The sequence below is a fragment of the Opisthocomus hoazin genome, chromosome Z (genome assembly GCF_030867145.1).
Source record: "Opisthocomus hoazin isolate bOpiHoa1 chromosome Z, bOpiHoa1.hap1, whole genome shotgun sequence".
Taxonomy (NCBI): domain Eukaryota; kingdom Metazoa; phylum Chordata; class Aves; order Opisthocomiformes; family Opisthocomidae; genus Opisthocomus; species Opisthocomus hoazin.
In genome coordinates this window covers 42,709,807-42,724,977 of record NC_134454.1, presented here as the reverse complement: position 1 = coordinate 42,724,977, position 15,171 = coordinate 42,709,807, and the positions used below count along the sequence as shown (strand labels likewise).

The 15,171-nt window shown below is 37.8% G+C and overlaps 1 protein-coding gene across 1 annotated transcript in view; it reads right to left on the bottom strand.

Moving 5' to 3' along the window:
- The window catches only part of ADAMTS19 (ADAM metallopeptidase with thrombospondin type 1 motif 19), a 150,545-nt gene that overhangs the window by 18,984 nt on the left and 116,390 nt on the right, over positions 1-15,171 (bottom strand). Inside the window, exons 17-21 of the mRNA XM_075410652.1 lie at positions 13,216-13,373; positions 12,217-12,370; positions 9,183-9,318; positions 6,663-6,867; positions 4,591-4,743 (exon numbers count right to left, since the gene is read on the bottom strand). Coding sequence (XP_075266767.1) covers positions 4,591-4,743; positions 6,663-6,867; positions 9,183-9,318; positions 12,217-12,370; positions 13,216-13,373 — 806 coding nt within the window. The remainder of the gene's footprint in view (positions 1-4,590; positions 4,744-6,662; positions 6,868-9,182; positions 9,319-12,216; positions 12,371-13,215; positions 13,374-15,171) is intronic.

The window sequence follows — 15,171 nt, the reverse complement described above, 5'->3', positions numbered from 1 at the left end:
TTATAGCAGAAAACCAGCAAAGATGTCCCAGTAGATCTAAGTGTGATCCAGATACCAGAATTTCCCACTTATGTGTGATTTTGCGTGTGCGCAAAATGGGTAATATCTACTTTTAACATCATTTCCAGTTTTCTCAGGGCTTTTGCCTATTGTTTAGGGTGATCTTGTTCCATTTTTCTAGAAACTAACATTACATTGCATTTATTCCAGGCAAAATACTAGAGTACATAGATCTATTAAAAAAAAACTTTATCTGAAAGTAATGATGTTAATATTACAGGATTGGTTAGAAATGTACAAAAAACTCCCCACTCTCATTTCATTATATTGACATCTTCCATATGATTTGCTCATACTTCTAAAACAAAGGCATACCTCATTTGCAGGAAACTAACTGTATAATTAAATCAATATAGAAGCTATTAATGTGATGCCAGTATTATTTTGACTTCTATTATTTCACAAAAGTCACATAATTTCTTTGTCCATAAATCTATTAATAGTGTCATATTTTGACTCATGGCCAGCACTGTTCCGCTCCTCGAATCTAAAAGAGCTAACAGTTTTGGATGGGAATCCAAAGAGTAAAACCAAGGCTAATTACCTTGTCAGTAAAACTGTAACATTAGTACTATCCAAATTCTATTTTTTTTAATTGAAGGAGACAAAATCAGTTGAGTCTATTTGCTATGGAAATTTAGAGCTTGTTTAAATATTTAAGCACACAGTTTAAAGGCTGAATGCCCCATGCTGTTGAATAGTTGGAAAAAAAAGAATTTGGTTTTTTTCCTCTCTTCATTTTCATGTGTTATTTGATTGGGACAGAAGAGAAGCAATCCTCATCACTGACAGCTGGTTTTGTACCACTCAATTGGGAGACCTCTCTGTGATTTGTTGGGTTCACTCTGTCTCCTCCCCAACAGCGGGAGACTTGACTTCCCTCCCCCAACACACATACACATCTTCTCAACAGCACTGCATGTACTGTCTTAAACAAATAATTTGGAATAGGCCATGAATTCTGGGACTCACTGGTGTAAAAACCAAGCAATTGCTTCAGACGTCCTTTCAGACTCACTGGAAAAAATTTAGCAGATTAACATTTGTTCCCCATTTTTGCTTCTTCAGGCTACAGACACTGAACTCCATCCCAACCACTGGCACCATTATCCCAGATACTGTATTTGATTCCTCTGCATCTGTGGTCTAACACATAGACACTATTTAGAGATTCTGCTGCTGCTGCTCCTTTAGCTTCTACTGAATGCATCCTTTTTTCCAGCTTGCATAGCCAAATGTCTTTTTAGAACTTATGCCATATTATCTTCTCTGTTCTCCTACACACACACTTTATATTTCTTCATCTGACGAACGATTGCTCCTAAATCCTACTCTGTTGCTCAGTGTTTTGATCCTACTAGCCCCTGCTGAATCTCTCCAAAAGTTTCTGATATAGTATCACATCAAACTTAAGCTTTTAATTATTATTTTCAAAATCCAGTCTCCAAATTATTCTCCCTTCCAAAATTCGTCCTGCCTCTCATGCTTCATTTATTCCACCAGTGTTCTGAAGATTCTAGATGACAGCAAAAAAACAATCATACACAGCTTCCCACATAAGCCCTTCCTAGACATGCCCTTTGAGCACCCTATGCTATTGACATTTAAGTCTTTTTTGGAGAACGACTTCTACAATGACATATACTTCTCTAGTAAGCCAGGCAGACATGTAAACACGCAGTTCATCTGCATTTGATTTCACCTCTCCGCTGCCTACTTGTTTATCCCTTGATGATGTGAATTCCTCTGAGCATGACCCTGTGTGTGTATAGCTTTGAAACGGTCAGCAATGGGCAGCTTAGTAAAGGACACTGCTGCTAATAAGACTGAGCTATGCCTCGCCCTAACTGGTGCTATATTAGCTATGAGCTGTGAGTTATCCTCATCTGAAGGTAACTTTTACATTGCTAAGTATGGGATTCCAAGGACAGCATTCACTGGGAAAACACAATGTAATTGGAAATGTTGCTAGGTGCTGGCTCCAGCCAGAAGTGCTGTTCGAGCCTTTATTCTTGACTTTCTCATCATACTCATTTTCCTCACAACGGCAGCCACAAAGCCCAGCTGATGTTAAGAACAGCAATGTTTAGCATATTAAGCCACCTTGCTGAATGAAGTTTACAGCTGCATACAGGCCAGGTCACACAGCATACTTTTAAATTAAGTCAGAGGATTGATGTGTTTATTGACCTATTGGAGCTTGCAGTTTTGTTGAAATTTTCTTTGATCTAGGTATTGTTGTTAAAACATTGAGCAGGAGAATTATTTGATCTTTATATGACTGTACCTCTAAACCAAATTAACTCCGTTACAGCACTACTATCATTATTACTAATGTTATCTTTTCATCAATAGTGCAATTTAAACTTCATTTAAAATTATGGCTTAGGAGTTCAAGGGGAGCAGCAAAGCCAATAAGGATCAGTTATTGGTGAGGCTTAATGCCTCTTGTTTCAATGTGTGAGAAGCGTCATTTAAATTTTTCAGGCCAAGTCTTGGCATTAGCTTGGGGGAACTTGGCTCTGCTCAAAGGAACAGCCTTCTGTCAATGTCAAGAACAATCCTAAAGAGTAAAAACAGTGACCACAGAGGGCTGCATTGAACCTCTGAATTAGAAACAAACAGTGAGCAAAGATTAACATTTATCTGAGCTTTCCATTTGTTTCCCCCATTGCAGACATATTAACATGTATGCCATGACTTCATGTTGCTATGTACTCTAGCAATGGAACAGAATATTAGCAGGGAAAAAAAAAGGAAATCCAAGTATATTTTAAATTGAACTCATGTCTCTGTAGAGAAATTAAAGTATCCATTTTTTGGTATAAATCTTGGAAAATCTCAGCTGCACAAGTCACTGTGAGGCTGTATGTTAACTGTTCAAAAGGTTTTGTAAATTCCATATGAAATAGTTCCTCATCTCGTAATTTCAAAGTTTAAAGCACAAAAAAAAGCACAGCTTTGGCATGTTTGGCAGAACATACAAGATGCTAGTCAGTTTTAAATAGCAAGAAGTAAGTTCTTGTACATTCATCTATGACACGGATGTTTGTGAAAAGTACCGAATTAGAGAATAAAGCTCTCCTCTCCAGAGGGCACTGGGAACACAGTGTAACTGTCTGAGCATCCCCACATAGCCTCAGCAACCCCAATTTGAATAACTGCTTCAACTAAGAAAGCAGACGGTCATTTCTCCATAGTTTACTCCCTGCTGGTGCTAGTGCTAAATGATGCACGTTTTTATTGCAGTTCTGTGGTATGGATATGCAAATACTAAACTTTATTGCCAAACACATCTCGTAAAAGTAACCCTGCTACTTGAAGATTAGTTGCTTCTGTTGTTGAAAAAAATAATGGTTATACTACTTTGTGCTTTTGAAGTAACTAAAGTAGGGGGCTTATCTTCTATTTTTTGTGAAACTGTTCCAAAATATTTCCAAATATTTTAAAAGATCACCAGTATAAAAAAATTAAAATCATTTGGCACTATCCTTTATCCTTTAAATATGAAAAAAGTAAAGACAATGGAATAAATAGTAATGTGACAGTGACAATTTGTACCTCGTTGTCATAAAATGGGAGCTTCCATGCAGAATTCTGTGAAACACTAGTTGCCCACAGAGTACTTGCAGCTGATTCTTGGAAGGCTGGCTAGTCATACACTGCTGGCTTTGGTCCTTGTTTCCAGCTGTTACATCACATGAAAGACAACTAAAAATACATTAAATACTTCTCCATACAACCAAGGCAAAAACTGCTGCAATAATGTTAGGCACTGAAGGTAGAAGTGTTGTGTGCAAACTTATGAAGAGAAGCAAAGAAAAAAAAAAAAAACAATCTCTCTGCTAAAGTGTGGTCTATGATATGGTAAAAGAAAACCCTGAAAAGGTTTAATTTCACTATTTCAGCATGTTTTGAATATTCAAAACTGTATCAGATGTTCAGGGTGCCAGTCCAATTACACATTTAATCACAGATCTAACCAATATTTTCTGTTATAGTTTGGCCTATGCTTATGTATCTCATTGAAATCAAAACTCATAAGCCAAGGAAATAATGTGCTGACATCTACATCAAGTGTTCAGAATAGACAGTAACAGAGGCTTCCTAAATATTAAATGGTTTATGTGGAAATTTAATAGGCTAAAGGTGCTTCCTTATAAGGCTGGAGGATGTAATTTATTGGAAATACAAATAAAATGTGCAAACACAAATTAATAAAATGTGCAAACTCTGAGGTTGGAGGGAGCTGCAGTTTCTGGAGTTGTTTCCATGCCTACTAACAACAGTAAATTTGTACCAGATTTGCATGATATTGAAGATTCATCTCATGCTTTCTTCGTATTTCTGATTTTTATTTACACTGTGGTCTCAGTGTGACTACATATTTTGGGTTGGGGTTTTTTTGTAGCCTTACTGTTCCCTCAGCTGGGAAACTCCTACACGTCTGATAAAAGCAATTCTTACAAAGAAGTCAGCCTGCAAAATGCCTTATGCTGTGGGGTACCAGTATCACCAAGCATGCCTCACCTTAGACCAGTCTCCCATTCTCCAGACATAGCATTTAGAATAGTCCTCACAGTCCTCTGCTTCTTTAGGTCTTGTGGACAAAACACATTTCTTGCGGGGATTGGTGCACCTCACAGTCCGATGCCGTACTCCCTTACCACACTTCACAGAGCACTGTTGGAAAAAGACATTTTTCAGGTTTCTACAAAAGTCATAGTTACCCCATTTTATACCTTTCTAATGACCTCCACCAGGCTAGCATAAATCTTTCATGACATCAGTGATTTCCTGACTTCCAATCTTCAGTTGCATAGACACTGTATTTGGTAAAAACTAACAAATGAACAAAAATTCCTTATAGGGTGGAATGATAATCATTGCATTTTTAGCTAAGAATATATAATTAGATCAAAAATTACTTGCTTAAGGAAAAACTAGGCTTTTGGATAAGGAAACATCTGAAGTTATGAGGAAGTGAATGCAAGATGTTATACTGAAAATATTAGGCAATCTTTGTTTTATGACTGAAAGGAAATATAATGAAAGATAATCTAAATAATGTACATAAGAATAAGATATGAAGCAACTGCAGAAAAACTTTGCTAGTATCTAATAGACCTTTTTTGGGAGGGGAAAAAAGTTAAAATGGAAAAGTAACTATTCTAAAACTATGCAAGAATCCAGATTGAATTTGAAAATTCAGTCACTCCATATACAGCATGTGAAAGCCCTCTTCAAGTTGCACAGAAGGTCTTAATCTATGTTTTTTTCCACCATTCCCACTTACACTGCCAAAAATTATGCCATTTCCTTCTCAAAACATTGTCACTGCTTTTGATCATCCCACTGCTTGCAGATCAAAACTCTCCTTTGCCAAGCTGATTATAACTGCAGGAAGGAGTAATGGCTAGCTTCAACTATAATGGTGATAGTAGGAATGGCCATGGGGAACACCTCACTCTTCAAAATATATTTACCGCATCCAACTAAAACATGCTCACTTATTTCTCATCTCTCAAGTAAAACCAACTAAACAATCTGGGCTTCTTTCTCACACCTCTGTAAGTTAATACGATTCTTCTCACAACCAGCCCTTGTGTTATAAACCACTGTGTACGAAACCGGGAACTGCTGCTATTTACTTCTCTTATCTCTACCTTAGCATCTGCTTTTCATCTTTGAAAACATTCCCTACATCTTAGCTCTTTCTTGCTTGGGGATCAAGGGGTGCTGCTGAGCAGAGGAGCCCAGAGAAGGAGCTGCACCCACATTCAGAAGCTGCTATTTGTGTTTTGAACCTGGAGGGACCCATACCACAGCTTCTGGTATGGGAGGCAATCAGAATTGCCTTTGCTCTTCCAATGGAGGGAGAAGCTCCAAATAACCTCTTCAGCTTGTCCAGATGGCAGTGATAATACCTTTCTTCCTCCACGGTGAATTACGTTTAGAAGTAGCATAGCTTTGTAGAAGAGGAAGAAAGCCAAATGGACATGCACATTAAAAGATCTTAAATTAATAAAGCTTTTTGAATAATAATTACATTCTAGAGCAATGCTTCAGGATGCAACATATGCGAAATTGTGTTATTTACAAGCCCTTTTGCCCACTGATTGTGCTGTTCTTGGAAAAAGAGGTGAGAAGAGAGAGGAAGGGAAGGATATGACCTTCTTCACAAGCAGGTCCCCTCATAGCCTCTCTGAAGCAGAATGGCAGCAACCATCTGCTGATAACACCCCTTGGTACAAAAGTATGTCAGAGATGTTCCCACTCTGAACCCAAGGTCTGGTAGCTGATAAATGATGGTCTTAATTCCATTTACCCCTAGTTACTCGCTACTACAGTCAGGCAATACTTGATTATATGGGCTTGAACACTGGCCAAAAGAAACTGTTCCAGGACATGAACTAGGTAAAATGCAGTCGTTCTACACGGCTGTTTTTCCTAGTCCTTGATCCTTTTGCCAAATCATTGCATGAGGACCATGAAAATCATTAGGCTGAGCTGTACCTCTTGCTGCTGAAAAAATAATATTCCCAGAAGACAGTAAGGCATAAATAACCACTATAGACTATTTGTATAAATAAATGCAGCACCTCAGACCAGACTCCCGCCTCCCACACAGTCATGCAGTCCTGGCCTTCACAGCGCTGTGCAGAAGCAGGCTTTGGCCCAATGCAATCCCTCTCCCTAGCTCTGATCAGGGTCCCATTTCTGAGCTGCTGTGTGCAGGCTACTTGTCTGTTCTGGGTCCCTTTTCCACATGTCCTTGAACATGGAGTCCATTCTGTCATCATCCATCTGGAAAGAAATACAGGCAATGCAGTAACAAGAAATTAGGAAGAGAAAAGTACCATCACATCATCTTACTCTCTTGCTTACTAGTACACACCCCCAAGACATACTTGCATATTTTCTGCCTCCTTTTAACATCTCTTTGCTAATGGACTACTTATTAATTTAACATATTTTAGATTAAATAAGGTGTTAACGTTCATGTTATTTCATTCCCCAGCCCAGTGTCCATATGTTTTCAGAGTACTCTCCTCTCATTATAATTCCAGTTAGAAAAGCTCCAAAATACACATACATTTAGAAGCTGACAGACCACTGATCAGCCTGTATGTTGTTCTCTAGCTATATGACTATCTATATGTCAAGTGCATGTCATGCACGTAAAGTTCAGCATTCTTTGGAAATAGTCAGTTGCAAGAAAGAAGCACTCCTGTGTGAAAGGGTCATTGCTCTGGTGGAAGTAGAAAAGCTCAGACTTCTTCATGTTCTTCAGGGTCAGGCCTAACTCAGGTTGCGTGGTTTAAATCACAGCAGCAAGGAAGGCTGATGCAGCTTGGCAGAGCGCACATACCTGGAGCGCAATCGTTCCAGAATGTAATTTTCCCCAAATGTTCTGTAGCTCCAGACTATAGCCATGTGCCCTTAAAAATCAAACAACTCTGCCACTGGTGCAGTACACAAGTGTATCCCAGGAGACTCAGATTGCCAGGGAGAGTTTTTAGGAAACCAGGATTTAACAAATCTGTTCCAACCTTCTGTCACACATTTGTTGTAAGAAAATAAAACATTTAACTAATGTTTTTTTATTATCAGTCCAGAGACTCAATTTACAGACCACAGCCTGTCAAGATAATGGAACAGAGTTTAAGGTACTTCTTCAAGTGCCAATAAAAAACAACTAGTTATGCAAGCGTATGCTGTAGTTACATTTCTGTTGAAAGCTAACAGTATTTGATTTGTAGTAATCACTAACACTGTATTAAAAACTGGTTACATGTTTAAGGATCATGATATCTTTCTACATGTCTCAGCACAGCATCTCTGAGTGGCAATTAACAACACTTAAAATGTTTCATTTAATAAGCTGAAAATGTACACAATCTTGAAAATTTATAGTTGACAATGCCTCAGAAGAAGATCAGACTCTTCTATTTCTATCCATTAAGTGCACAGTGATGTTAATAAAATAAAATAAAAGATCTGCTCAAGTATGTATATAATGAAATACAAATAATCTCTCCAAAGTGTAATGCCCTAGTCTAGGGAAGTCCAAATCTCAGTGGTTTGGTCTTACTTAAAACATATCATACCTTGCATTTTATCAATTTCAGTATTTCATCCTTTCCAAGAAAGCTATGTCTTCTGGTTAATTTTACATACTTTCTTCAATGACATTTGCATTTTATTTACTTTGCATTGTTTTCTTTAAAAATACTATTTACCTCTCCTCCAGACGACTGCAGTAGACCTATCCCAGTGCTTCCTCCTGGGGACGCTAGCCAACTATTGCTAGCTGCCCCCCCCTCCCTTGAAAGGTGGCAGATACTTTAACCAAGTCCACACAGCAGTTGGGGACTTCCTTAGTCATAATTCTTAGGTGCCACATGGAAACAGGATGGCAAACTCTGAAGTGGGTCACTGTGCCAGCCTGGCCAGCCAGTGCAAGGAGCAAGCTGCCAGCTCGGCTGCAGGGACACCAAATGGCGTGGGCTTTGCAGGGCACAGGCTGCATACTGCAGCTGCCTCCTAGGGTGAAATTTGGTGAAAAAAGGCTCTTCCAGCTTCTTCCACCATTCCACCACCAGAGCCTAGTTCTGCCTATTGATCTACATACAAAGGGATGGGGGGAGAGGGAAGAGAGAAGTGAGGGGAAGGCTCTCTATACTTCAAGTTGCATCAATGTAGAAAATCTGACTAACAAAGGTTAAGTTATTTATTTACTAGTCAGTGCACCCAGAGCTTACTGAGAGCTTTTAAAGGAGTGAACAAAACACTAAAATATATCATTAATTAAAAGCATGGGATTAAATCCATCTTTATAGAAACAGAATTGAAATTTCAGTTTCATAGTACAATTCAGCCTGTGAGAACACTTCCTGAGGAAAGTAATGAGCTGCTTAATCGAATGGTGGTTTTTACGCATGGTGTTTAAGGGCTCTCTTTCATTAAAACTCAGGAGAAACAACAGCCAGCGTTCTTGTTTTCCTTACATTTTCCATTATAACCTTTTGGATATATGTATGTACTGCACATTCATTGCCAGAGGCAGTCATCTCTTAGCTCCTAAGATTTTAACATCAGTTTAACTAAATCACTATTACCTGGTCTGGCATGGCTGCTCATTGCACTTGCGGATCTGTGGTTCAGGTTTTGTTAAATACTTGCACTTCTTGTTGTCCACAAGACTGATATTCTTGTTCATAATCTTTGTGCAAGAGACTGTCGTCTTTCTTTCACCTAGTAAAAAATAAAGCAGATATGTGGGGAAACCAGGAACTTTGTTCAAAAGGGAAGCACAAAGGTATCTTCATTGGATCCAGCTATTTCATGTACAGTTTGGCTAAAAGAGCTGTAAAATCTGTACAAGCAAATCAAAGCTAGCAAGAAGCCTAAGAGAGGTGTTAAAGTTTGTAGGGTAGAAAACAATGTGATTTTCTAATCCAATCTTTGTACATCCCTGTCAACAGAGTTTTGCGGCTTTATTCCTGTAACTAGTCATACGTCAAACCCTTAGTCTTACTGGAATAGCTGTTTCTTTCACAACCACTGAGACCCTGGCATTGAGAAAAGCTTGCAGAAAAATTATATACAAAAATATGGTTGTTAATTAATACATAAAATAAGGAAAAGAATGACAAGTCCTGCTTCTCTGTCTTGCTCAGTCTGAGTACTTCTGCCTGGTTTAGCAGTATGCTGGCAGGTGTGGCCAGCACTCAGCTAAAGGGAATCGGCGCACACAGCCTTCAACAAGGACCCTGCACTACTCCCCATGAACTAAAGAGGCTGTGTCACTGACCTCATCTGTAGGGCAGTCATCTAGGAAGTTGGGTACTGCCTGCAGAGACCTAGGTCATGTTCTGTACGGAAACTTTGCCCTGACGGGTGGGTTGGAACCTGGTGTTTCTCAAAGCTGGATGCGTTAGCAGAAACTTGTAATTAGACTGGAGGCCAGTTCTTAGAAAACTACCAATCCTTGAATTAAAGATTTCAATCAGTAGAAAATAAGTTCAAAACGAGTTGTTTCTATGGTTACGCTTTAATACTCTGTTTCTGCCTGGAAGTTTACTGACAAGGTGCGTGCAGTAGTGAGGCAGACTTAGGCATGCAATGTTCAGCAGTGGTCAGAAATGTGCCTGTGGATGGAGCAGTTAAGTTATAAATGTGCATTATGTGTGTGACCACAGCTGACGTTCTACATGGCGCTTGTGTACGTGAGAGCACATGCAACTAATCTATCATATACAGCACTTGAAATGTTTGACAATTCTTTCAGCATTTACATATACATCTGTGTATTCATATTCTCTCCCACATGAAGAAGGCTCTTCTGCAACACAGTAGGTCGCAGACCAGTTACACACATAAACATGCATGAAACCACATGGCTTCATCAATAGTTTCATCCTGACATGCACTTTCAGCATTTAAGCAAAACCACCGATAATTGTTACATTCTTCAATCAGATTCACCAAAATATTGATGTTAAAAATTGAAACACAAATATTTATACAGGATACAAGCTGCAGCATTTTAATTTCATTTATTTAATTTCATGTATTTAAGCCAAGAACTGAGAGAACAGTTCAAATGGTTTTGCCTAAAGTAAGAAAAATATTTCACTTCTATTTCAGAATATTTGCAGTAAAAATACCTTTTATGGAACTTTGTATTAACTCAGCTATTTTAGACAATAACATAAACTGAAGGCCAGTTACAACAGAAAAAATATGACACATAAACATTACAGTAAAACACTTAAATATTTATTTAAGCATTAATGTAGAATAAATTACTGACATGCTGCATTTTAAGACTTCTCCAGATGACAGGTAACTTTAGAAATATTTGGGCAATAATGAGAGATTGTGGTAGCATTAAAATTGTTCTAAAAATACTTCAGGAAACTGTAAAAAGCATGAATATTCCAAGTGAATAGGAATGCACTACTAAGAAACAGAGGATGCTACTAACACCACGTACAAAATACCTTCAGGGAAGAAGCTTTCTTACCAAACCACAAAAAGCATGTTTATGGAAACTACGGTAATCTGTCATGACACCAAGATTGTTCACAGAGTCACATGAGCTAGAACACTGTGTTCCTTATGCTGCTGTTATGAGAAAGTAAAGCGTTTCCAGGCCTTCTTATTCAATCACAAGGTGCATAGCAGTTTTCAGAACTGCTGATCAGGGAAACCATGACTGTCAAGGTCATAAGCAGGAAAGATAGGTATCAAAAACCAATATAGCATTCACAGCCTAAGTCTGACTAGTTGCACAACGTATGAACAGATCTCTGCAGGTTGCATTCAGTAAAAAAACTCTGAGGTGTTTTTTTCAGCATAATTACCTAGCTCAATAACCATCTTTTAAACAGCAGTTTTAAAGGATTTTGTTACAGCAGTACTGTTCATGTTCCAGTATTTGTTTTCATAATCATATTTTGTTCTTCCAAATTAACATTTTTTATGGTTTATAAACATAAACATAGGAAAAATATCACATCAGCACATTAGTATCTGCTGTTGTAGTATTTGTTCCATATGTCTCTGGATCATCCTCAACTCATGTTACTAACTGTACATATTTGATCTGAGACTGAGTTTCAGCTTTTTTGTAGTTTGAAATGTCTTTTACAGATCATTTATCTTCAATAGTTCCAAATACAAAGTGGAATGCATATGAATCTTCTATTCTTGCTCTAGCTCTTGCACTTGTATTTCTTCTTGGAAACTGTGTCCTGAATTTGCTTTGCTAATCTAGATTTTGGTCTTTCAATACCAACTTCTTCTACTTACTTATGTAGTTTGAATCTTTTCCTAGAGTCATCACTGTTGTTTTAGTAGAATCAGGAAGCATGAGACTCAAGTATGTCCACCATTATATGGAATCATACAAGCCGCAATGAGGATATTACTATTAAATCTATAACACTGACCATTGCAATCTTAAATACTAACACATCATGTATTTTAACTGAGACATATATATATACACACAGTCTATATACATGTATAAGCATATTACATACACACACATAGATGTATTTGGTATATATGTGCATATTGTATATACATATACATTTTTAATTTATGTATGTGTGTGTGTGTTTGTATATTTTTCTTTTATTTTACCTCCTCCACATACAGCATCACAGTCCTCCCAGCCAGAATGAGTCCACATGAAAAGAGGCTCCGGTACTTTAGAGCTCTGATTCTCAGGAAGAGGATCCAGTGGGATTGTGTACTCATAGTGTAGACCATAGCTCTGGTCATGGAAGAGCAGCACCTGCCAGATACACAGAAGGAAAACCTACCTATGTATACAGACACTGTGGAAGACAAACTCCAGACTGTGAGGAGATAATCTGGAAAAGCATGACAGAATGACTTAATGCTCTATAGCCTTTCAATGCTCCTGATGGATTTTGTAGAAGAAATTAATGAGAGTATCCCAATCAAGACAATGGGAAAAATTATTTTACTTTACATTAAGTAAGGTCGAAAAGCCCTGCATGTGAAATAAGCTAACAAAATTCACCAGAAATCTGGAGAATGATTATATCCTGTGACTTCAGTGCTCTTAAATAGAGGAGGTCTCTCCTAGATGCATCAGATTTAAAAGCATTTTAGATATACCAGACAATTTCTTGCATTAGAAGGATTTTGAATTGGAAGTACTTCCTCATCATCTCTCCCTCCTTCTTTCTGGCAGCTATCAACTTTTCCTCCCCTTCACTGAAATGCATCAAAATTCTACTTCTTCATGGAGAACCTGGTGACTGCAGTCCTGAAATGGTGATGCTGTGCTATAGTCATCCAGGACAAAAAACATCTGGCATAAATTTGAATCTCTCTTCTTAAGTGGCACATCAGCTTTTTATTACATTTGTAGGAATGCTGAGACCTTCCATCCTGCCTCAACAACATAAAGATTATTCTCAGATTTAAATGCATTTTTTAGAAGTGGTCTGACAGATCTATAGGTAAGATCTATAGGTAGATCTATAAGCAGGTGTGTATATATATAAAAAAAGCTTGCATCTCATTATCTTCAGGAGCCTGGAAAAAGATATTAGTTGCCATGCTATATAATAGGAATCAAGTAAAAAAACCCAATCCGTTCTGTCATACCAGTAAATGTAAAGGTGATGTTGTGGGACCTTTGGCTGATATTTTCTCCCAGAGACCTCTCCGAACATAATGGACAGTGGTTCCAGCAATATTGAAGGCTCCTGAATGCTCTATCTTCCAGTCACTATTGATTGACTGTTTTCCAGCATCTCGAAGAGCTGCAAAATATATGAAAAATGACCAATATAAAAGCTGTTTGTTCAGTAGTGATTTGGGCCTCTTTTCACTTCCTGTTTAGAAAATTTAATAAGTAGGTGAAATCACCTAACTCTGTTTGCAAATATATTTATGGATCCTACTATACATGAACTGCAATTGGAACATACTTCAGAAACACCTTCTGGAAGGAATGCTTGGCAAAACCATGTGTATTTAACATTACTTGACGTTAACATCAGTGTTTTAATGCCTGAAGAGACTGACAGGCTCCAGAATAATTCATAATTTGGTCACTGAATTAATTGAAAGCAAAGGCAATCATTCTCTGTTCCCAGGGTGGTCATTTCTGTAATCCATAAAGGCATGGGAAACAAAATTTTCACAAGACACTCTTCAAGATTTGTGGAATTAGTCTAAAACTTCAAAAAAATTATAGTTTTGAATACTTTCCTCTCTAATAACTACATTTGCCTGTTTCTCCACCTTAGAATGTGACAATAGTACTGTCATCCTACCTAAACACTTATTTTATATACTTCCACCACATAATTTGATGCTTCTAACAAACAGAAAAAGCTTGTTCTTTTTGGTTGAATCATTCTTTTTGTTGGTCTAATTTATATTCAAAAGCATCATCAAGTCAGGTAAGATATATTTCATACACTGAGAACACAAGTTTTTACATTAGTTTGCTATAGTAAACTGAACAGATTCTTCTGTGAAGGACTTGTAATTTTATTTTATTTTATTTTATTTTGTTCAGATCAGGTCTGAATAATCACATGAAGTAGAATATACTTGAAGTCACCTTCTGGACAAGAAGTTTTACACATTCCTCTTCACTGAAATTGCATGTTTGGCACCAGACTGTTGTAAGAGAGCCTCAACAGTTTAAGCCTTGTCCAAAATTTCTTTTTTAAAGTTGTAAGCTAATGTGAGTCACTCCTGTAATCATCTTCTCTCCTATTCATATTTATACTGTTATGTTTTGTTTCTATGGGAAACAATGGCAACCGGTCTATGGACTGGCAGAAATACAACTGTGTAAGACACCACTGATATGTACCACTGCAGCACTGTGTAATGAATGTTAAGACTATAAAATCCACTATAAAATCCATTAACACTGCAGAACAGCTCTGTACTAAAAATAACAAGTGATTTTACAAGATTTTAAAACTGGTATCTGAGGTTTAAACATTCTGTTATTGGTGGTAATTAAGCTCTATTTAGTGTTTAAACTGTAGGGTTTAGTCCTCTGCCCAGTGGAGAAACAAAACAAATGTACTTGAAAGTGCTGAGGTCCAGTTGGGTCATGTTGCTCAGATGGAGCAGCATCCTGTCCCTGGAGAGCAGCGGACTTTGCATCGTTTTGTCTTGTCTTTAAAATGAACATGTGTGCCACAGCATGCAGACGTGTGCAAGGGACTGGAATCTCAGCCCCAGAACACAGAAATATGCCAGATCTTGCATTTTCTGCTTTCAGATTTTTCACTTGAGCCACCGGGGTTAGACGAAGTAAGAAAGCGTATCCTCAAGCTTTAAATTTAGGCTTGGATTCAGGCAGTCCAGCTTCTGTCACACCCCATAATGACAGCAAGTTCACTGAGTTTTATTTCACACCACATACGTATTCCCACTCTGCTTAGCTTTTCATAGAGGAGGATTTCCTGTACAAAGTAATGCAACACAGGAAGAAAATTCAGCACACAAGTGTATCCTCTCTCAGGCTATAAAACAAATTGAGCAATACATCTGCAACTGAAAAGACAAATAAAGAAAATGGACTGGGAAAAC